The sequence below is a fragment of the Cibotium barometz genome, chromosome 56 (assembly GCF_041138505.1).
Source record: "Cibotium barometz isolate CiBa-2024 chromosome 56, ASM4113850v1, whole genome shotgun sequence".
NCBI lineage: Eukaryota > Viridiplantae > Streptophyta > Polypodiopsida > Cyatheales > Cibotiaceae > Cibotium > Cibotium barometz.
In genome coordinates, this window is record NC_141101.1 from 20,092,390 (window position 1) to 20,116,038 (window position 23,649).

The 23,649-nt window shown below is 45.7% G+C and overlaps 1 protein-coding gene across 1 annotated transcript in view; it reads left to right on the top strand.

Annotated features, from left to right (window-relative positions):
- LOC147607004 (uncharacterized) overlaps positions 1–18,271 on the top strand; it is a 55,548-nt gene extending 37,277 nt beyond the window's left edge. The window contains exon 5 of the mRNA XM_086791581.1: positions 17,990–18,271. Within this exon, the coding sequence (XP_086647707.1) occupies positions 17,990–18,031 (42 nt within the window). The 3' untranslated portion in view covers positions 18,032–18,271. The remainder of the gene's footprint in view (positions 1–17,989) is intronic.
- Positions 18,272–23,649: the final 5,378 nt, after the last annotated feature.

Genomic DNA, 23,649 nt, shown 5'->3' on the forward strand with positions numbered 1-23,649 from the left:
AGGTCACATCCACTTAGCTGGTCTTAGCGCCCTACTCTTGGAGGAAGAGTCCGTCCTCGTTTCACAGGGTAAGTTGAAGGTGTCTCTCAACAGTTCTGACCAGGCACCTTCTACAGTTCAGAAGAAAGGTCGGAGTCGCTGCTTCTCTTGCGGAATGAGGGGACATCTGTCCAAGGATTGTTTGTCCAAGAAGAAGGACAAGACCAAGGGCAAGTCTTCTTCTCCAAGCTGCTTCCTCAGCATCGAAGTCCACTCGGAAGAAACCTCTCCCAAGTAACCTCACATCTTTGAAGTGGAACGCGAAGTCGGAGGGCAATGCAGCAAGTATACAATTATGGGCATGGAGACGAGACGGATGTGGTCTGAAGATTTTGGCAATGAGGGTCATCTTGGTGTCTTTTCAATCTCGGCAAATAGGGTCGCAAGCTCAGTTTCTGTAAAATTAATGGTTCACCTGCTCGGGGCGCCCGCGGGGCGGGGGGGGGGGGGTAAGGGGGGGTTATATGATTAGCCATGATGCTAATCTGAGTGAAAAAGGCAGGGGGAAGGAGGGATACAAGCAGGGAAGGCAGGCAAGAAAAGGCAGGCAACAAGTGCAAGCAGTAGTAGAGGAGCAAAAAGGCAGAGCAAAAAGGGCAGCAGAAGAGGAGGGTGGGCAGCAAGGTCAAGAGAGGGGTGGGCAGAGAAGGGTGCAGGTGCGAGAGGAAGTGGGGGTGCAGGTGGGTGCAACAGCGTAGGTACGGGGAGCTTGAACCATCCGAGTATGTATCTGCAAGTTCACCAACATCAAGTTTCGTCTTCCATCTTTAGCTAACATGGGCTTGCAAACAAAGACTCTCGTGCAACTTGGGTTGTTAGGGAGATTGTTCTTGAGTAGCCTATTAGATAAACAATATTGGAGCTATGGAGGCTTGAAGATAAACATGGCAATGACATTGATGAATAGAGAAGTAAGGAAGAGAGGGAGAGTTCGAGAGAGAAAGATAATGCTTCAAAGAGAGATATATTGGACGATTGAAATGATGCAACTTATATTACTTCAATCAGGTACAATGCTTTTATAGGCTATGACATCATTGCTTAGGTCATTACAAATATAATATCTAGATATTTTAGTGAACCACTCTAAGAGTGGATTCACACACATATGTAGCCTTTTTTAGGGGCTGTTCACACACCTTTCTTCCTTTATGCTTGGATAAAGCTTGTTCTCCAACACTCCCCCTCAAGCATTAACCTAGTACACACTTCATTTTGATAAATCTATGCCTATGATATAGTTTCACTAGAAGTTGTCTAGTTCTGTCCTTGGAGTAGAGTACAATGGTGTCACCATTTGGTCCCTTCACCATCCTTGACCAGTGTTTCACACACTGAGTAGAGCGCCAAGGTGTGAATGGGGATTTTCCACAGAAGAAAGCTAAAGCATTTATTGGCAAAGTTTGCCCTGAAGGACGGCTACAATACATGAGTAGCATGTGATTTTATTTATCGAAGTGAGTTATAATGCTTATAAGTCAGTGTGCTCACATATGTTTAATGAAGGCTGGACATATTTAATATTTGCGGGATGGACAGGTGGACAAAAGGAGGCGCCTACATGAAACTTGGTCTACAAGCTTGGGAAAAGCATAAAGTGCATATTTTGGGCCAGCCCAGTCCTTTTTAGCAAAAAGGGAAAAGCACTTCAAATATAGGGCTGGTCGACTCTATTAAAAAGCAAGGTAGGGCTGTTTTCGAGGGAGAGCGCATGAGAGCTTTGGCGGGTTGCAACTGATCTCTTTCTTTCTTTTCTACGCTTGGGAGTACTGGCCGTACAGCAACTGGTTGTCTCCCTCTGTTGTTAGACATCATCTCCTTGTTGCTGGCTTCATGTTTGGTTTCCTATTTTAGCCTCTAGGGCTGACCATGTTAGCTTGAGGGGCTGGTCACCCCTCACTTATTTTACCCCCATTTTATGGAGTCTTAGGGCACTTTTCCCTAGTCGTGGAGGATCTTTTCCCTAGTCGGCTGCCTTCATGTTGGCATATATATAGCCGGCTTGCCTCCCTCATTCTTCACTGCTTGCTTAGCATTGTTTGCTGCAGTCCCTCACATACAAGGTTTTCTCCCCTCTTGCTCGGGACATGTATTCCTTTGGTTGATCATTTTGAGAGCAGGTTCTCACTTGTGTTTCCTCTCCATCTCTCTCTCTCTCTCTCTCTCTCTCTCTCTCTCTCTCTTGTGTTTCCACTTTCCCTTTTTCCGCTGCACATTCCATCATGGTATCAGAGCGCCGGTGATCTATAGTGTTGGATGCTCCCTCCTCTCCCTTCTCAGGTGGTCAAATCTGCGTTTTTTTTCTCTTCTCAGCATTGTTGCTGGTCGGTTGGTTTCTTCCCGGCTCTTCTTCTCAGCAGCTTGCGGTCTTTCTTCATCGGTTTGACCTCTGAGAACCCACTTCACACCTATTTTATGCACTGTTTTCATGGCAGCAGCACCTAGTGTGCTGCGTTTTTTCTATAGGTGTTTTCTAAAGCAGATTGCAGTGTTTTTCAGCATCTACCCCTTGTAGTGTGAGCCGCCTGTTCTGTGCAGGATAGCAGCAGCATCTTTGCTGCATTTTTTTCTCCTACAGGTTTGCTATTTCTGGAATCTGTTTGCTAATATGAGGACTTGATGGTACCATATCTCTTTTGCTTTTCCAAAATTTTCCCTATCTCCTACCCCAAACACTTTTGTGTTTTCAGATTTGCAGCCATGGTTGATGTGTTTTCCTGAGTTGTTTCTGCTGGTAGCTCTGCTTTCACTTGGGCTCCTCCCGTTGGACCCGAAGGTACCTTCTCTTCAGCGTTTTTCCTCATAGGAGGTGTGGACACTTGGCTGGCCTGAATTTTCAGGTTTGTAGCCCCTTGTTTCTTCTCCAGTGGACACAGATCACTTGCAGAGGGGGTTTTGTGTGGATTGTGGCTATTGGTGGCAGTTTGGTACTTGACGAGGACACTGAATTTCTTATTTCAGTCAGCGTTTTGCTGATTTTGGAGCATCTATACCTGTGTTTTGTTCCTGGCCTATACAGTTACTCAGTTTCTTCATGTTCCTTGCCTTCCGTTGGCGGTGTAGTGCTGTTTTTTTTTTTTGCTGGACAACAGGGTTTTGGCTGATTTTTGCTTCCCAAAGGAGTTTTCTACATTCAAAGGGGGCCCATCTCCAGCTACTTCACTTGAGGATCAGTTTCGGGAGCTGTTTTGTATCTGTGGAGACTTTCTTCTGTGACAAGAGTTTACAATTTTTTTTGAGGAGAGTAGTGATCTTTTTAGAGATCCTGAGCAGAGTTTATTTTGTCCGAGCCTGTGTTCTTTGCAGTGTTTGCAGAGAAAGGAGGGTGTTTTGCCTGTGAGGTGTGATCCTTTCACATGGATCACTTGTTTGTTGCTGATTCTTGGGATCTTGTTACCATTGCAGTTTATATTTCTGCTTCCCTTCCTCATTGTGAGGAGTCTACCTCTGCCTCTCTTTGTGATGCTTCTGAGGATGCCCCTTCCCTTGCCCGTTCTACATTTGGTTTGCTGAGGTGTGTAGGTTTGTTGTTTTGGAGGATTGTTTTTTGGGACCCAATGGGATGCTTTGGATCCGTGGTTGCTAACCGTGCCTAGGGCACAGTGGTACTTCGAGAGTTTTTTGGATTTGGATCAGAATCAGGTTGGGCTTGTACCAGTCCGACGACATCTTTTTTCAGAGGGGGATGTGGAGCCCTTTCATCTGGCGATGCCCACCTTAGTGGAGTGTGCTTATGTACAGCATTGGGCAACTCACGGTATGGAGTTTGAGCATATGGACCCCATCTTTTCTACAGAGTCTTTACATCTTGCGATGCTGACCTTTTCAGAGGATGCTTTTGTACAGCATTTGGCTACTCTTGGTACAGAGTTGGAGCTGATTGACTATTTCTTTTGAGGGTTCCAATAAGGAGCAGCGTGCTTCTCCCAGGATTGATTATCTACATGATTTGATCTTGGTTGGTTTTGAGGTTTTTCATACCTTCTCCAAGCTGGATACACGACATTTGACTTCGGGGAGTGTTCTTACACTTGGGTCTGGAACCATTATTTGGAGTAGCAGGTCGCAACCTACTTGGTTGTTTTCTTCCAGAGAAGCGGTTTACCTGGCAGCTTGTTCTGTTGCTTTTGTAGGTGAGTTGTTTAGGAGATTGCTTGTGGAGCTTTCTTGGTACCTGTTTCTGCAGTCTTTCATCTTTGATTGAGGATGGCGTCTCTGGCTTCTTGGAGTTCACTCAATATCCGTTGCTGAGAGGGGGTGTTAGACATCATCTCCTTGTTGCTGGCTTCATGTTTGGTGTCCTGTCACGACCCTGTGTTTTTCTCTCGACAATATGCAGGTGTGCACGGGGACATGGTGGACAGTGTGAATGGCATCAGGTTGGAGTCAAAAAGTAAGCCCATGTGTGGACAACCCCAGGTGTGAAAGGGGGCAAAGAGACATTAATTAAAAAGGTTTTATAACCTTAGGTGGCCAAAAATTAATGTTTTAAAGGTTTCAAAACCTTGGGAGGCCCCTAGGGCAATTTTTAGAGACTACTCCACTTTTGGAGGCCCACGTCTCTCTCTGGACTCTGTCTCTTGCTTTTGGGGGAGGAGGCGTGCATGTTGGTTGTGTGGAGGAGAAGAGAACCACACCTGCGTGGAGAGTACCTCTATGGAACTGCTGGTCGTACAGAACAGGTTGCTGAGTACTGTACGGAACGGGCGGCTGCATGTTTTACTGGCGGCTGGAAGTACAGGCGGAGCTGGCGACCAGGGTACAGGTGCTGCAGGTTTAGACGCCTACTGTGCAGGTTGGCTGGCGGCTGGTACAGGTAGTAGCTGCAGGCCTGTATGGACAGCAGGAAAGTACTGCTGGCGGGCTGCGCTACAGGGAATACAGGCGCAGCTGAGTGTCTTCTTGTGCTTGCTTTTTGGGTGAAAACAGTGGGACTGCACATGCGCCTTAACTTTCTCTTTCCCTCCCTTGCTTGCTATGAAACGCCCAATAGCACTGGTGCTTTTTGGAGGGGGCGTGTTTTTGTAGAAGACAGGGGGCTTGTTTCTCTGGACATAAAGGTGGACAAGGGCTGGTTTTTCATGAACATAGACATCATGTCGATGGCGTTCAACTGATGGAACTTTCAGCTTCTCTTTGCTTTGGGTTCGGAATTGTTTTGAGATCAGTTTGAGGACAGTTTATGGGCTGTTTTTGTTTGGCTGCAAATTCAGCTATGTGCTTGGGTTTTTGGCTGCAAGTACAGGTCACTTGGTTATGTTTCTTGGCATGGGAGTGATGCAAGCTCGCATGGCTGCGTGCTCATGGAGCAGATTGTTTTCTTCCTGCTAGAGAGGAACAGAGGGACCTACAGATATGGGCATCACTATGTTGCCAGATGTTTCATGAGGGAATAGGTAACTTGATGTATGCCGTTGTTGGCACTGTTGTTGAATGGTGTCATGAATGGTTCTGTATGGAAACAGGACAGGAGTTTCAAAGGGAAATAGGCCTAAGGGTTTCATGTGGAAATAGGTCGTAGGTTTCTCGAGGAAACATGTTTTTGGGTTTCTTCAGGAGATAGGTCACATGCAGGCAGAAGGTACAGGAATGGACACATGTTTGGTACAGCCTTGCTACTGATTGGGCTGGGGACAGGGAATCCATGACAGAGATGGATAGTACCCTTGGAAGGTAGAGAGGGTTTGTACAGGTGACTGTATGGTATGCTGTGCTGTGATACGAGTTCTCTTTTGAGCGACAGTTTGGGAGTCTGTGTTGTGATGCAGGAGCACTGGATGTGTCAGGGTGTGATGCTGTTCATAGTGTGAGAGGCTATGGATGGTTGTGGCAGCCTTGATCATAGGAGAAAGCTTCTGTATGCAGACTCAATGTGAGAGAGTCTTTCGATGTGAACAATGGCTGGACTTGTTTGTGGATGCCGAGTGGACAAGAAGCCATGATGCAGGTTGCAGGCTTCAGGGGTTCTACTGTGACGGAGTCATCAAACATGAATAAGGCGGGCTGATCCTTGATTTGACCCCAAGCCTTGCATACCATCCGCTCTTTTGCATCATGTTTTGTGTTTCCCTGCACATCGGGAACTGCATGTACATTAGCCTTGGTCTGCTTGTCCTCGTGCTTTGGTTTGGGGTCAGGGCATTGTCGAAACATGTGCTCTTTGCTACCACAAGAAAAACATTTTCCCTCCTTGGTATATTGCTCTCTTTGCTCCGGGGTCAATCCAAATTTGTTTTTCTTTGGGCCTTGATCTTTAGATGAGGTATTTTCAGCTTTACCTCCCTTGTGGGTCTCCCGGAAGTTCTTTTTAGGTGGCTGTCCACCTTTTTGCAGATTTGGGACAGCCTTGTCTTTCCCCTTTGAACCGCCTTGATCCTGCTTAATTTTGAGCACCAATTGCTCCGTAGAAAGAGCAGAAAAGGCTGTGAGTTGTTGCAAAGTATGTTTCGGGTGCAATTCAATGCCCGAACGATAAGCTGGTTGCAATCCGGAGCGAAACTTCCTCTTTCTTTCATCCTCAGTGATTTGCATAAAAGGAGTTACCTCCAGCAACACTTTCCAAAACTTGTTGACATACTGTTGCACACTTTCATTATCTCTTTGCTCAAGTCTATCCCACTTTTGGGTGAGAGTTTGCTCTGCATTTGGTGGCAAAAACTGAGCATAGAATCTGTCCTTAAACTCCTTCCAGGTGCAAATGGGGTCTTTGGTGATCTTTTCAGTGATCCACCAATGAGCAGCGGTCCCCTTTAAAAACATGCTAGCATGGCGTACTTTAGACTTCTCAGTGAAGTCCTCATCGCTAAAAGCAATGTCAAACTGTGCCACAAATGCTAACACTTTGGAAGCATCATGCTCTCCATGAAAACATCAAACTTAACGGACTTGTCACCTGCTTTAAATTCCTTGAGCTTTCTGGCATGAGACTCATGGTCCTCTCTTTTTCTTTTCCCCTTACCCAACGGGGCAGCCCTATCTGCATGGGCTCCATGGGCCATCATGGAAGTTTCATGAAGCACGGTGGCATGTGCTCCACGAACTTGAGAATCAGATGCATGTGACTTTCCTGCAGAAGGCAATGTCTCTCCATGAGACAACTCAGTAGGCAAAGCTCTTCTAGTGGCAGACCTGTCACCCCTACCATGGGATACATGTCTTGAATGCATGTGACCTTCATGCCCTCCATGAGCACTAGCATACATCTACGTGTCAGGCTTTGTGCCTTGGGGAGAAGATGCATGACGAGAGGTGATTGTCACCTCTTCCTTTTGCATAAATGACCTCAACCTTTGAGATGCGGGATCTCCATGCTTCAAGCGAGGTGGATTTCTGAATTTCAGCTCTCCATCTTGAGAATTGGGGACTACACTGATAGACAATTTTGTTATTGAGTTTTTGGAAGCAGTCATCTGCCAAAAGCATGAGTAGTGACAGCTTGGTCTAAGGATTTATGGATTCATAGATTTTATCCTCGAAGTATGGAGTTGGTTGTATATGCCCATGTTCAGCACTATTTCCATATGAATTATTATGGATTATAAATCAAGTTAGTGGACTTGTGGAAGTCATGGATATCTCATGGATCGAGGATTTTATGGATTCCTATTGGTGGCTGAAATGCCTATAAAACTATTGGCGGCCGAAATGCCTGTAAAACTACATGCAGCATAAATGTTTATGGAGCACTAGGATATTTATGCCTATGACTCATTCTCACCTTATGTTCTGCACTTGAGCCCACCTCTCCTTCCAGGTCTGTGATCAGAATACCACCACGGAGTGCACGTGGTAGAGTGAACTTGAGTCCACCTCTCCTCCAAGGTGTGTGGTAAAAGTACGAAAACGGAGCATATGTGGTAGAGTGAACTTGAGTCCCCCTCTCCTTCAAAGTGTATGCTTTGAATACCGACACGAAGTGCATGTGGTAGAGTGGACATGACACCTTGTTGGCAGTGGACTTATGTCTATGCCAAGGGTCATGTGATCTAACATCTCGTTGGCAAGGGACTGTGTCTACGCCAACTGTGGATGGATTCATTCATGTAAGGGTGGTAACCTTGGTGAGTGTCACATGAACTCATGGAAGGGTAGTTGCTCTGGTGAGTGAAGTCTCGCGCAAGGGGAAACCATGGCGAGCATGATTGGTTTCATGGAAGGGTTCATGGTGAACCATATGGACATGTGAAGCATGTTTGGCTTGGGCATGTGTATGGATCATAGGAGTGGTGCTATTATGCAGTCCAATGGCATGGCAAGATGTTTTTTATGGCTTTGTATTCTGCTTATTTTTGTAGGTACTTAAAGCTTCTTATGGATTTATGGATATTTAGGACACAGTTGGCTCTTATGCCTGAGCATGGTTATTATCAGAGTAGTTACTCCAGATATTGATAAAGTTTCTTTCTTGATACGGTTGGCTCTTGTGCTCGTATCTGGCTTGGGATTGTGGATCTAGATTTATGGCTTTAATGCATGGATTATGCAATATTATAAATTGGCAGTGCATCTGCTTTATTTGAAGAATATTTCAATGGTATCAGGCTTATACAGCTGCAGACAACAGCTTTATAAGACGGAGGGGATGTCATCATTTGGTCCCTTCACCAGTCTTGAGACCAGTGTTTCACACACTGAGCAGAGCCAAGGTGTGAACAGGGATTTTCCATAGAAGAAAGCTGAAGCATTTACTAGCAAAGTTTGGCCTGAAAGACGGCTACAGTACATGAGCAGCATCGAAAGAATGGCTGTAAATCAGAAAAAACAGCAAATAGATCTTGCAAAGAAACACGTGTGCAAAAGAACTGAAGTAGAAAACTTGTTATCTGCTGAAGTAGAGCACGAGGGCAGCCCGTAGGTGCATACAACCAACAGCAATAGCTGAATAATGATGTGCTAATGATGCTAACCCAAGCCACCTATTTATAGGTTGGACAAGGCCAGTATAAAAACAGTGGGCTGGCCGACTATGCAAAAAATACTAGAATAATGTCTAAAAAATAGACAAAAATAGCAGAAAAATATCTAAAATAAGATGAATGCATGGCCTCATAAATCTGGCCAGATACAGCATGAAATATGCACATATATGCCCAATCTGGAGATGATAATACAAGCATGGGATTTTATTTATTGAAGTGACTTATAATGCTTATAAGTCAGTGTGTTCACATATCTTTAATGAAGGCTGGACATAAATATTTGGGGCATGGACAGGTGGACAAAAGGAGGCGCCTACATGAAACTTGGGCTACAAGCTTGGGAAAAGCATACAGTGGATATTTTGGGCTAGCCCTATTGTTTTTAGTAAAAAGGAAAAAGCACTTCAAATATAGGGCTGGTCGACTCTATTAAAAAGCAAGGGAGGGCTGTTTTTGAGGGAGAGCGCATGAGAGCTTTGGCGGGCTGCACAGCTGATCTCTTTCTTTCTTTTCTACGCTTGGGAGTACTCGCCGTACAGCAACTGGTTGTCTCCCTTTGGTTTGCTCTCACGATTGGCCAACTGCAGCAAGGTCTCTCTCTCTTGTTTTGGCTATCGTTTTTGGGCTGGTCGACTGCATCAGAGATGCTTTTGCCCTCCTCGACTGGCTGCGCACAGAAACAGCAGCATAGCAGTAGCCGATTGACTCTGTGCAGAAGGTGGTTGCCAACCTTGTGTTGCATCTGCTTATCACCTCCAGCATCTGGCCGATTGCTGGCTGTACTGACAGCCGTACAGCAGCAGTACAACACCTGTACGGCAGCAACACAGTAGCCGTACCCACACGTGTGATAGCTGCCTGTGTTTTCTCTCTATCAGATTTGGCCTTGTTATGGGCATATTTGGGGCTAATTTATGGACTGTTTTGAGACAGTTTTTGGACTGATTTGTGGGATTGAATTGTCTTGGTTCTGAGAAGAGAGCTCTTTGAAAGTCTCGTATATGCTTTGTGGAAAATCCGGTGCTGTATGCACCCGCACCTTGGTTTATTGTAAAAGCTTCTCTCTGGATATAGAAGTTCGTACGGGGGGCCGGCCAGTCTAGCTCAGTGCGATGTTATTATATTGTTTATGGTTCTTCTGCTGTGTTTTCATGCTTTGTCTGGTATTTGAAGCGTTGGTCTATTGTTATGTGTCGGCGATTTCAGTGACAAATGGGAGTCAAGTCACCTTCTGTTGTAGTAGACCTTGAAAAGGCCCATGAGTCTTCATACTTTGCAAAGTTTGGGAGATTCTTCAGTGTGGTGATGAGGTCCCCCGTAAAGCTCTTCCAGGATAGACTTTATTTATGAGTACTGCAAGGGCCACATCATCTTCAACTTGTACCTTTAGAGCTACAAGCTGGTTCATCAAGACTTCATTGTGTTCACATGAGCATCAAAGCTCTCATGTGGTTGCATCATAAGACCATAGAACTGAATTTGCAAAGAAACTTTGGAGTTTTTTGCTTGAGCACGAAAAAGCTTGTCCATCTTCTCATAGGCTTCTTTGGAGGTTGGGAGATCTGCAACATGGTGTATAAAGTTATTAGAGAGGCTAAGGGCTATGAGGCCAAAGGCTCTTTGATCTCTACGCATCCATGCTTTCTGAGCTGTATCTTTATTCTTGGGCATCTTCTCTTCCCCTTTAGTGAAAGGCCAGACATGAGACTAAACTTTAGCTTAGTCTACCGGGTGTGGAAGCTCTTCCCATCGAACTTGTCAATGAACATGTGTGTAACCATGATATGCTATGAATTTGGATGGGTCTTAACAAAGGAGAGTTTCCAATGCGAGTGTCTAATCCCTTACAGATAATGTCCCAAAAAATTAGGGTTTTTAAAAGTTAAATAAGGGGGTTTTGATCAGTGATGCTTTAGCATGCTATAGCAACATGTCAATGCTAGATTTGCACCCTCAATTTAAAAAAAAGTGATAAAGTAAATAGGGTTATTTATTTTGATTTAAGTAAGGATTGCAGAAAATAAAAAGGGCCCAAATTGATTTTTTTGAGACTTTCTTGACCGATTTGAGTCGTGCAGCTGATGTTGAATTTGCAGGAATAGCTGGACGTCAGTAGCGGCAGATTGTGGCTCCACATAGGTCGATAGGCAGTGCTGTAGGTGCACATGGGAAGCGCTGCAGGTAGGTGGCAACTGGGTGACGATGGTGGTCAGCGCAGGCAGCTGGTATAGGTGACATAGGCGGCAACTGGGCATACAGCCAGCAGTGCTGGACTGGGTGGCGCAGCACAGAGAGGACAACTATGGCGGCTACAGTTGAGTAGGCAGAAGTGTGCGCAGACAAGGGGGTGAAAACCCTAAAAGTAGCTCTGATACCATATTAGATAAACAATAGGAGAGCTATGGAGGCTTGAAGATAAACATGGCTATGGTATTGATGAACAGAGAAGTAAGGAAGAGAGAGTTCGAGAGAGAGAGATAATGCTTCAAAGAGTTATATAAATTGCACGACTCAAATGATTACTTCAATCATGCACAATGCTTTTATAGGCTTAGAGCCTCTCTTGTATGACATCATTGCTTAGTTCATTACAGGTGTAATATCTAGATATTTTAGTGAACCACTCTAAGAGTGGATTCACACACACATACATATGTAGCTCTTTTTAGAGGCTGTTAGCACACCTTTCTCCTTTTGTACTTGGATAAGGTTTGTTCTCCAACATAGCCTTGAGTCACTTGATAGGCTTGGTAGAGGGTTTGCTTCGAATAAGACATGGATCATAACCTGCAACCTCTCTATCAAGCTTCGATCTAGTGGTGCAAGGTCAACTGCCCAAAAAGGTGAAAAAGGTGCTTCATACATGGCTGTTGCTGGTCAGACCAATGAGTCAGACACAAAGGATCTTATTGAACCTGCTGCAGATGCACCCCCTAGGCGTGCAAGAGATGCATATACCCGTGGCTACTCTTGCTCTTCTACTAGTTTTGTAAGAAATTTTGGGCCTCTGAACACCGATCCTAAGGATGTGTATTCTTTCACTATCTGTCACCAGCCTGGATATTTCCCAGTATGAAAGGGTATGGTGGACTCCAGGATGTCTAAATATTTGGCAAGTACAAGCTTTGGGAATGGGAGATTATCCTAGAATACAAAGGACCACACTTGTAAAATTTAGGAGAGTTGCTATTTTTGGCCCGACTCCGATGGAAATTCTGTTCGCGTCATTACATCTGGAATTGAGCAAATGCCAAGAGTTGGCAAAGTGCCTATGACAGAATGTCTACCTGTTGGGATATTTTTAGAGATAAAGTTTATGGAAGGACCCATCTCTTAGATTGGGGTCCACTGGGAAGTCGGATCAAGGGGTTCCAGATCAATGGCTGCCTCAGGCGCTCCTCATCGGTGCCCGGGGGAGTCTGGAAGAGTGACGGCCTCAGATGCTCCCAGGCCCTCAGAAGGCTAGCTGCAAAACGCTCCTCGAAGCCAAGGCCCACTCCTCTGGATCGCTGCTCTGTAAAGATCCACCTGATGCTGGGGGTCCAGGGGCCGCTAAGAGAAGGAGTGCGGCTGAGAATCCTGGCAACAAGAAACTCCTTCCACGGCTCAGCGCCTGGTAGGAGGCCACGAACCACCAACTTGCCAAGCAAAGCTCGGCTCTGACAAATAGGATCAACTATGCCCAGGCCGCCTCTCTCCCTCGGCTGGGTGATCACAGCCCATGCCACCTTGGCCCTGGCGGGCCGCCCGTCGCCACCGGACCAAAGAAAGTTCCTGATGAGCCTCTGCACCTGGCCAATACACGCCCGCGAGAAGGCCCAGCAAGAAGTGATGTACCACATGGTAGCAAGCAGGACCTGGTTGGCCACAACCACTCGGCCAGCCAGAGATAAACGAGCGGTACTCCAATACAGAAGCTTCTTCCGAATGCTCAGAAGAAGGGGGGCTATCTGCTGCTCCGGAGATATGTCAATGCCCACATAGCATCCCAAATAGCGCACTGTAGTGCCGGGGGGCAGCCATTGAAACCCATCAACTGGCCTCCAAGTCGGGGGAGGCACAGAACTGACCCACAACCCACACGACTTGTGCCAGTTGATCAAAGCGCCCGAAGCTCTGCAAAACCTGTCCATGGCTGAGGCGAAGCGGCGGAGGTTCTCCTCCCCTCCCTGAAGATAGACAGTAGTGTCATCCGCAAACTCCGAGTCTAGGAGCTCCTCCGAGGTGCGGATGGGGAGCTGGAGGCCCTGCAAACCTGTATCCTGTGCCGTCAAGAAAGTGCTCATGGCCTTCGCCACAAAAAGAAAAAGAAAGGGCGCCAAGGGGCACCCCTGCCGCACCGAGCGCGAGAGCTGGAACCTCTCTCCGCGCACGCCCTGTATCAGCACCTGGCTATGGGCCGATGTGTAGAGTGCAGAGACCCCACGGATCCACTGAGGGGGGAAGCCCATCCTCTCCATAGTGCCTTCCAAGAAGGCCCAGTCCACCCGATCATATGCCTTCTCGAAGTCGAGAAGGAGCACTGCCAGATCCTCCTGCCGAAATCTAGCCAAAGCCGTAGCCTCCCAGAAAGAGAAGATGTTATCCAAGATGCTCCTATCCTGGATGAAGCCTGTCTGCGTGGAGTGGATGATGTCCGGAAGGTGAGGCTGAAGCCGCCTGCTGATCGCCTTAGCTAGGACCTTTTAGGCCGTGCCTAGCAAGGTGATCGGTCTCCACTGTCTAATCTCCATTCTGTCTCCTCCCTCTTTGGGGATCAGGTGAATCAACCCCTCTGCCATGCTGTCCGGCATGTCTCCCGACTCCATGATCTCCTGGAATGCCAATCTGAAGCCCCTATGCAAGAGACCCCAGTACCTCTGGAAGAAAGCCACTGAGAGACCGTCCTCACCAGGGCATTTGCCCCGAGGAAGTGCCTGAAGAGCCTCCTCCAGTTCCGTATCCGAGAAGGGGGAGAGAAGGGAGTGCTGCAAATGGGCCGGCACAACCGGTCTCGTGAAGCTCCAGACTGCCTCCCGAGCCTCTCTCACCTTGTCATCTGCTGGCTCAGCAGAGAGCAGATCCCTGTAGAAATCTGTGGCGATCGCCCGAACCCTGGGGGGATCCACCACCACCTGGCCATCAGCCTGCCGAAGACGCCTGAGACCCTCTCGTCTGAAGCGGGGCCCTGTCGCCTCAAAGAAGTCTCGAGTCACTCTGTCTCCAGCCTGTGTCCAAAAAGAAGCCCGAGCATGGAATCGGAACTCCACCCTCCTCTCCTTGATGGATCTGATCTCTGTGCGAGCTGACTCCATCTGCTCTGAAATCCAAGGGCTCGTAGGCTTCCTCTCCTGAAGTCTCTGAAGGGAAGCTAGACTCCTCCGCAGGCTCCTCTCCTGCTCTCTGAAAGCCTCCAGACGGTCCAGGGCAGCCTGTCTGAGCATCTTGCTGATCTCTTGCAAACCCCTGTCAAGATCGCTGGCTGCCGATCCTCTCCTGAACTGAAGCTCCTGCGAGACGTGCTCAACTCTGGTCGCAATCTCGGGCTCCTCTATGAGACAATCTGGAATCCGGACGATCTGGCCTCGCTCTCCTCTCGTGGGGTCATCGATCTGGAGAAGCACTGGAAAGTGGTCTGAAAACGAGGAGCCTGCAAGTATACCCACAGTGCCACCTCTATCGCAAGCCCACTCATCAATGTAAAACCTGTCGATGCGGGAAAGGTTAACTCCTGTGGCCCGTCTATCTGAGCGCGAGAAAGATAAACTCCCCTGCAACCTGCCAAACTCCGAGAGAGTCCACGGATCCTGGCCTCTCACCTGCAGCACTAGTTCCTCCCAGGCAGCGAGCTCCGGCCCATGAATGGTCTCCTGGCTGCCCCCCATCCTGTCCTCTGCATCCTCCAGCATGTTGCAATCCCCCCCCCCAGGCACCAATGGTCTGCCATGGGGAGGGACTGCCTAATGGTGCTCCAGAACTCAGCTCTCCCGGTCGCCCCATTAGGGGCGTAGAAGTTGAGGAAGCCAATGCGGTCTTCCCCAACCCGAAGGATGATCCACTGCGCTCGACCCTGGACCAGAGTGCCAGAATCCACAACCTTGGATAGAAGCTGCTCGCTGACTGAGATGCATACTCCACCCTGGTTCCCCTGGGAGCCATATGCCGGTGACCAAAAAGTGTGACTCCTGCCTGGCAAGATCTTCCCGCAGGTGCGGGTACGCCCGGCAGAAAGGTGGTGCTCCTGGATGAAAAGGATATCTATGGGTCCTCCAACGAGAGCCCTCTGGATCTCCTGGCGAAGTCTGCCCTACCAATGTAGCAGCGAGGTCCACCAAGACCCTGGATGTTCCATGAGAGGATCCTCATGGATGAGCTATGGCAAGTGAAGCAGCCGCCACTGGCTCACCCCTCTCAGCCAGCCCGGATGAGCTGCCCTCCACTCTGTGAGTCTTGGACGCTGGCTTGGAGGGAGAATAGTCACTGTCAGTCCGGGTGCGGAGTCTCTCCAAAAAAAGGGTGACCTGTCTCTGTGTCCAGTCCCACTCCTCCTTCGCCCTGTCCAGGGCATAGGCGTGAGACCAATCCTCTGCATATATGTATCCAAAGGTAGGCTGCACCCTCGGGGCGGCGTGGAGGAGAATCAGTAGCACCGCCTCAACTGAGGTGTGGACCGGATCCGCCCGCCAATCTCCTATGCCAAACAAGCTCATGCGGGCTGAGTGTAATCGGGTCTGCAATAGGTCCGTGAGCCCCAGGTCACTGAAGTGGTGAGAAAACTCCAGTATCTGATCACGCAAAACTTCCTCTACAGAGTTGCAATCCCATGCTGTGTCTGGGGCAACACTGAGAGGAAAGGAGAAGGCTACCATGCTGCTCACCACTGAAGGAGAACGAGAGGGATGGCACACCACGCAAACTCGCAAGGGCGCGACCAGTGTCTCAAACGGGCCAGCATCCAGCTGGAGACACCTGAAAAAACCATAATCCACTGGGAGCCCCATCACTCGCGGGGGCCCCCCAGGGGAGGCTGGAGAGAACTCTGTGGCGGGCGAAGCTATGATCGCCATCTCCACCGGCCCGGAGTGGCGGTGGAACAGCCGCTGAACTGAACTCTGGCCTACCCAGCTGCGCTGCCCCGGGGCAGTGGGTGGTCTGGAGGAGTATCCTGGAGAGACCGAGGGAGGGATGGTAGCTCGCGGAGAGGAGGGGGGAGAGCGAGGAGAGGATTGAGAGGCATCTGCCAGAGGAGAGGAGTCAGGGGGGGGCCGCCGGGGCGGTTGGGATATTTTTAGCGATAAAGTTTATGGAAGGACCCATCTCTTAGATTGGGACATGTGGCAAGAAAGTGGACCAAAGTGAGACAAGTGGCCTGACACTTGTTAGAAAATGGATCAAAGTGAGACAAGTGGCCTCACTCTCCACTTGTCATTGTAGCCTTCTCTTGCCATTGTAGCTCATGGGAGCCCTCTCTCTTCATTAATGGAGGCTCTCTTGCTGCACACTAGCCTCTACCACCGTTCCAGGCTGCCCTAATGATGGCTACTCTCTTTCTCTCTTACTTGAAGGCTGCCATGAAGAATACCGGCTGTTGGGGACTGTTTTGGAGGCTTCCATCACGAAGAAATACTGAAGGCAAGGGTATTTAATCATTTATTATGGTTTCTAGCCATTGTACTTGTTGTACCAGCATTTGTACTTGTGGTATCTCCTGTACCATCCACCGTACCAACTGTACTAGTCACTGTGCATGCTATACCAGCATTTGTACTTACTGTACCAACCACCGTACCGGTTGTTCCAGCCACTGTACCGGCTGTACCAACCATTGTACTTACTGTACCGACTGAATGGAGAGTTGTACTTGCTGTACCAGCTCTATTGCATGAAGACCCGTGGTTTTTGGGGAAGAATCAGTACCCACACGGAGGTATATGGACTATATTGTTGGCTTGGCATTTCTACAGCCTATGTTCCGGCTTGGTTGCCTCGTGTTGGGCTGTGTTATGGCATTTGTATATGGATAATCCGGCATCTCCCATGGGGAGAGTAAGGCCCTCAAAGCTTGTCCCCAAGCGTGCAAGAGATGCATATCGCCGTGGCTATTCTTGCTCTTCCATTGGTTTTGTAAGAAATTTTGGGCCTCTGAACGCCAAACCTAAGGATGTGTCTTTCACTATCCCCACCATATGATTGTCAAACATGGAAGGGCCTTCTGCAGTACACCCAATCACGACCTTGACCTTTTTGAGTTTAACATTCAAGGACAGTAATGCATCTGTGTGCTTTTGCAACCCCTCCGGTGTGTGTGATAGTAGCGCTACATCCTCTGCCGTTTGCTGAAGGTATAATAGAAGTCTAGTAGTAGTTTATTGGTGTGTGCTTATGTTTTTTTAAAGTCTTCTGTTGCGTTAATCATCTTTGTTAACAGTAGCTTTACAAAAAGCATATCTTTACCCAATTTGTAAAGAGCATGGTATGGAGACCCTACAATGGCCTTTTCTTCAGTACTGCTGAGTGCGATTGAATGTTTGAACTAGATCACCTTCGTATTCATTTCCTGTGGAGATGCTTTGGATTGGTACTTTACTGCCATTAATCTGAGACCAACTGCTTTAGCCTACCTTTCTTCATCCAAGGTTTCTTGCACTGTTTTGGTGGGCCGGCTCTTTCTTTGGCATGTGGATCCATTTGTTTATTCACTTTTTTTTTGTTTCTTCTATTGCGTCACCCGTCATTTTAGTTCTTCCGTCTAGAAGCCAAGTGCAGGCATCCTGCATACATTTTTCCGACTCTGCATTTTGCTTTCGAGCATGGTCTTCTGCAGCATACTACTCTTCTATTCTGTGTCCATCCTTGCCATTGCCAACGTCATGTACACAAATTCCTGCATTGACTTCATTCTTCTAATTTTGAAAATTTAGATTAAAGTTTGCTTACCTCTTGATCTGGTCATTGATGGCTCTGTCTAGTCATGTCTTGTGGTGGTTTTGTAGCTTTTTCAGTTCAATTTTGAAAGCTTCCATGGTTGCCTAATCAAGGTGCTGATGCGGCAGTATGACATGGTGCCTGGGTCAGCGTGCTCCAAATGTATATAGAGTGGTACCACTTTATTAACTTTGACACCCACAATAAACTAGAGTGGTCAAGGTGTTGTTTTTGAGAGCTCTTAGGAGTTTTAAGCTACAGCATTGATGCATCCTACAGCTAGACAAGTATTCTACGCTCAAGATGTCAATTCAAAACTCACAAATGACGACCTTAAGGGTGAAGCCTTCTGAATAAACTTTTGGGTCCAATATGTGTCAGCACCCGAGTCTTGAGGTACTCGGTAGTAGAAGGGTATTGAAGAACACCTCATTCGTCGTGCTGACCTATGATGCATTAAGATACACGTTGTTTGAGATAAATGATGGGAACGCTAGACTCAGTGCTAAGAGGCACATTACAAAACAATTTTCTTGATGCATTCTGTTATTTTGCTGCTGACCACTTGTGTAACGTAGGCAGGGTTAGTTCCGTACGTCGCACGACTGAAATCGTACGTACCTGTCGTACCGTACGGATTCGTACGATACCGTACGTTTTTTAAATTTTTATTTATTTATTTTTTATTTTTTTTGGGGGGGGGGTGTGTGTGTGTGTTGTTGTTGTTGTTGTTGCGTGGAGCAATTTCAGTCTTCTAGAGAGCCATTCATCGCCCTTTGCAGCCTATAGGGAGCTGTTTGTCAGGAGCGTGTGCACTTGCCATTGCCATATTAGGCAAGCGATCATATTGCCTGATGAGGAGGAGGAGGCAATCTTCATGGAGCTCTATAGTGAGCTTGTGGCAGCAGATACTTGCAGCACCAGGAGTCAGCATGGACGGAGCCGAGCAGTTGGAGTTCATAGGCCTCCGCCTTCGGCATCGGCAAAGGGTGGCCTTCGCACATATGTGAGGCGGGGATCCTCGAGCTCCAATCCCCGCCTTCATGATGATATTCCATTGCCCCCTCATGATGATACCCCACTGCCTAGAGAGCCCTTGTTTGATGATGAAGGCAACCTACTTAGCGAGAATGATCCCCAGAGTGTCTCGTCCACCTTCGAAGAGTCCTCTTCAGAGAACTCTCTTGATGGACACTCTAGTAGTGATCATGTTGATGATCATGCATATGTTGGTGATGATGTAGACTTTTGATATATGTTATAGCTCTCTAGGCATTGGGCATCTATCTCCTTCTAGCCCATTGATGATGTATTGTAGTATGTAGTATCATGTATGTACGCATGTTGGCGGTCACCCATGCCATGAGTTTTTGGCCTATCCTTTTGTACAATTTTGTACTCTAATGGCATGATGACATTATGTTCATGGTTCTACTATTTTGTAACTTCTTGTCTACAATTTTTAAGTTTAGGAAGTATTTTTTTTTTAAAAACGTACTAATATCGTACCGTACCTCAAAAAATTTTATGGTACCAATTAGTACCGTATTTTATCGTACCATACCATATCGTACCTTTCGTACTAACTAACCATGAGTTACGTAGGGATGTGTGAAAGTGACAAAATTGATGAACTACTTGTAACAAACCCACTTAATCAGCAATCACAAATAATGAAAGAAAGTAGGATTCAAAGAAAAGACAAATGAGACCTCACTGAGAGGGGAATAGGCTCCTAACATGAGGTCTCATTTCTCTTTTCTCTGAATCCTACTTTCTTTCATTATTTGTGATTGTTGATTAAGGGGGTTTGTTACAAGTAGTTCATCAATTTTGTCACTTTCATGTGTCCCTGCGTTACATAGGGGGGGGGGGGGGGGGGGGGGGGGGTTGTTACAAGTAGTTCATCAATTTTGTCACTTTCATGTGTCCCTGCGTTACATAGGGGGAGGGGCCTGCTCCCTTTTGAGTGAGAGGTCTTGTTTCTCTCTTCTCTTAATCCTACTTTCTTTCATTATTTGTGATTATTGATTAAGTGGGTTTGTTTTACAAGTAGTTCATCAATTTTGTCACTTTCACGTGTCCTTGTGTTACATGTGTAAAATGCTTTTATGTAGGAAGATTTGCGGAACAAGATCGATGTGGTGGAAGCTCTGGCAGTGAAGCTCTTGCAGCGCTTTAATTCTAGCCTTCGCATGATGAAAGCAAGTGCCACAGATCTAGAGGATGGTAACTTATTTTTGGCCCTTTTTTTTACTGGTACTATTTTTTGAACGTCTATATAAATATTTTTCTTAGGTGTTTCTACAATTTTTTCTCCCAGTGCATGCTATTAAGGTGGAGGTGGGAGAGATGAAGAGCAGGTTGAGGGAGGTTCTTGAGAATTATAATGCGCTCGAGAAGAGGATAAATGCAGATGGACCAGAATTTCTTAAAATTGCTGCCAAGCCACTTGCAATCAATGACTGCTAGGAAAGCATCATTGTAGTGTTTCATGGCCATCCAAATTGAAACATCATTAGAATAGCAGGTGAATATTTCAGCTTGGAAATAATCTGAATCTTTGATTTTAAGGTATGATTCCCATTAATCTGGGCACCTCACATCCTCTACGTTATACAAAAACCATTCTTGCAGCAATCGAAACTGGCACTCTGAAGTACCATATTGTAAAACATAGGCGTTTGATTGCCAAAACATTGCTATTTGTAATGACCACATTGGAACTTAAAGACATGACTTATGCATGGTATGCATTAAGGAGAAGTACAAAAATGCATCACCTTTTATAAGAGAAATAGTGACAAGCTTCAAATGTTTCTTAGGGGCACTTTAGAGGGTTTTGGGCTCAAGCTCGAAAGCGCAATAAGATGACGTGTAATTAGTTTGTGCATTCAGAACATTAAATGTGATTTTTCTTCTGTTCTCTCTATGTGTAAGTAGTTTGTGCATGCAATTAACAATAATTACATGCATAATCAGCATGTGACAACATCATCAGCATGTTGTCACATTAGCATGTGACATTTGTATTAGAGCTTAGGTCTTTCCTATAGGTTAGAGCTGAGGACGGCCGACTCATGCACAAAATACAATGGGAAACAATTGTCTCTTGTGAGTGATGACCAAGCGGATGTTGCTTAGGTTCTCAGCCATGGATGCTAGGGAGAGTGTAGGCATGCCTTGGTAGGAGGCAGCCAGACTTGCATTTGTTTATGGAAGGAGGTTTCAAGGCTTTCTCAAAGGACCAATTATTGGCTTGGAAGGTGAGAATCAAGATCCATAATAAAATCCTTACAATCAAGTTAACATTTTGTAACTTCTATCATGTAACAACCATTCACCATGGCATAGAAGCATTAGTGTCAAAGCACACAAGTATATAGTGAAAAGGCACTAGAGCTTTAATGCCTAAGGAAACAAAGTGTACTTGTGCTATTGGACCTTCTTCAGCCAAAATAATTTAAAATTAATTTTCATTTTCGTTCATCATAATGCGATATGATTGATTCATCTCATGTCCGTCGAACATATTGTGTTGTATTGCATGTGATTCTTTTCCATGTGCTAGTTCATCATCACATGACATGGTTGACGCATCTCATGTCTATCAAACATATCACATTGTATTACATGTGATTCTTTTCCATGTGCTATTTCATCATAATGCAATATGGCGGATGTTTCTATTGTATGTTCAACTTATCGCGTTGTGTTGCATTTGATTCTGTTTCATGTGTTAGCTGTATTGCTTCTGATTCTGTCTCATGTCATGGCATGATACAAAGGGATGTTGCTCATTAAAGTTATATCTGGTCCGTATATCATAGTGTGTTCAATTTTCATTTTTATTCATCACAATGCGATACGGCTGATTCATCTTATATCTGTCGAACATATCGTGTTGTATCACTTATGATTCTTCTCCATGTGCTAGTGATGGTTGATGTATCTCATTTCTATCAAACATATCGCGTTGTATTACATGTGATTCTTTTCCATTTGCTATTTGATCACAACACGATATGGCTGATGTATTTATTGTCTATTCAACTCATCGCGTTGTATTGCATCTAATTCTGTTTCACATCGTGTTGTATTGTCTAGAGATGGCATGTATCGAGAGCATTGTAAGAAAAGTTAATGGGAACCCAGAGGTTGTTGAGAAGATGAGCAAGGTACTGAAGACACCTAGGAAAGGAAAGTATTTAGGAAAGGAGAAATCAATGGATAGCCTTAATTGACTTGAAATATTCTAAATAGTTTTTGAATTCTTAAAAGTCTCGTGTATTCCACTTCTTTTTGTCTCAATATCCAAATATCTTGTTCTTTCCAAACACGTTCTTTACTATTTTTGGCTTTTCCATCATTTGCATCATTCTCTATGAGGATTCTTTCATAATTCATATCTGATTGTCAACTTGGATTTATTTGATGGCCTCTCTTCTTTTCTCTTTTGTTCCTCACCATGAAATAATAGGAACCTTTTGACTTTTACTCCACCAATTGATGGTTTGGTTGGAACATTTTTTCCATTGGTAGATCCTTTTGTGTCTGTCTCTATATGCACATTGCCACCATGAAGTCCCATATCAGATAGTAGTTTCTCTACCATTTTGATAGCTTTTGCCCCTTCTTTGTTTGGTTTCAACTTCCATGCAAATCCTTTATAGAGATACACAAGCTTCTCTATGATTCCACATAGAGCATGCAAGATGCAAATGTGGACCCTTTTAAGAGGAATGTTAAGCACCTGGTTAAAGTCAGGATCCTTGAGGTGTCTAATAGGAGCCTTATTCCAATACTTTTTATCCATGACTTTAGAAGCTTTTGTATAATATAAGAATGGAGATTTTGCATTACCACCTTTAGAAACATTGTACATGCATTTGAGTGTCTTCAAATCTCCTACCATGTGCCACTCCACATTGAATTCTCTTATCCCATCTATATGAAGTTTTGTAGTGGGGATAGAAGTATGATGAATAACCCATATGAATTAATAATCCGAGATGATATAGACAAGATCCTCCATGTGCGACACATACACACTGCTCATTACCTATCTCATAAATGTAAACACATTAGTTGTTCTAACTAGTTGTGATATCATAATAATTAATCCCAATATAAAAATGTTGATAGGCACAAACACAACACAATCACCACTTGTTACACCTCGATGAGCGTATCACTATACATATCATCTAGCATGGCATGTCTCACACGACTTGTTACACTTCAATGAGCGTATCTCTATACACATCATTTAGCATGGCACGTCATTTGCGTAATCCACTTTTTACACTTAGACCATGTAGTTGTCTCGCGTATCAACTTGTTTTACTTCGACAACACACAGTCTTCAAGCATGGCGCTACTTCTTACACTTCAACAACATACACTCGTCAAGCATGGTATCAAGCTATACCAATAACACTAAGTAGCTAGTATTTAATGTGCGGTTACCCATAATACCAATTCACTAGCATGGCACATTAGCATCACGGGCATCCCTGTTTAGCCAAAGGGTCTATAGACATTATGTAACATCCATCTTGCTTAGATAAGTAACTGACCTCAATTACATATTTGCTTATTTCAAGAAGTAAAGGAGATCGAGGTCTTACAAAAAAAATACAAATTCTAGTATCTTCTCTAATTATGACAAATAGACATTCTATTAAGGAATTCTGTGTAATAAATTCTAGTGTCCCATACCACAAAAAATTATCCCACATAAATCTAGAGATGAGTATGCATCAAGATATTTTACATAGGATTAATC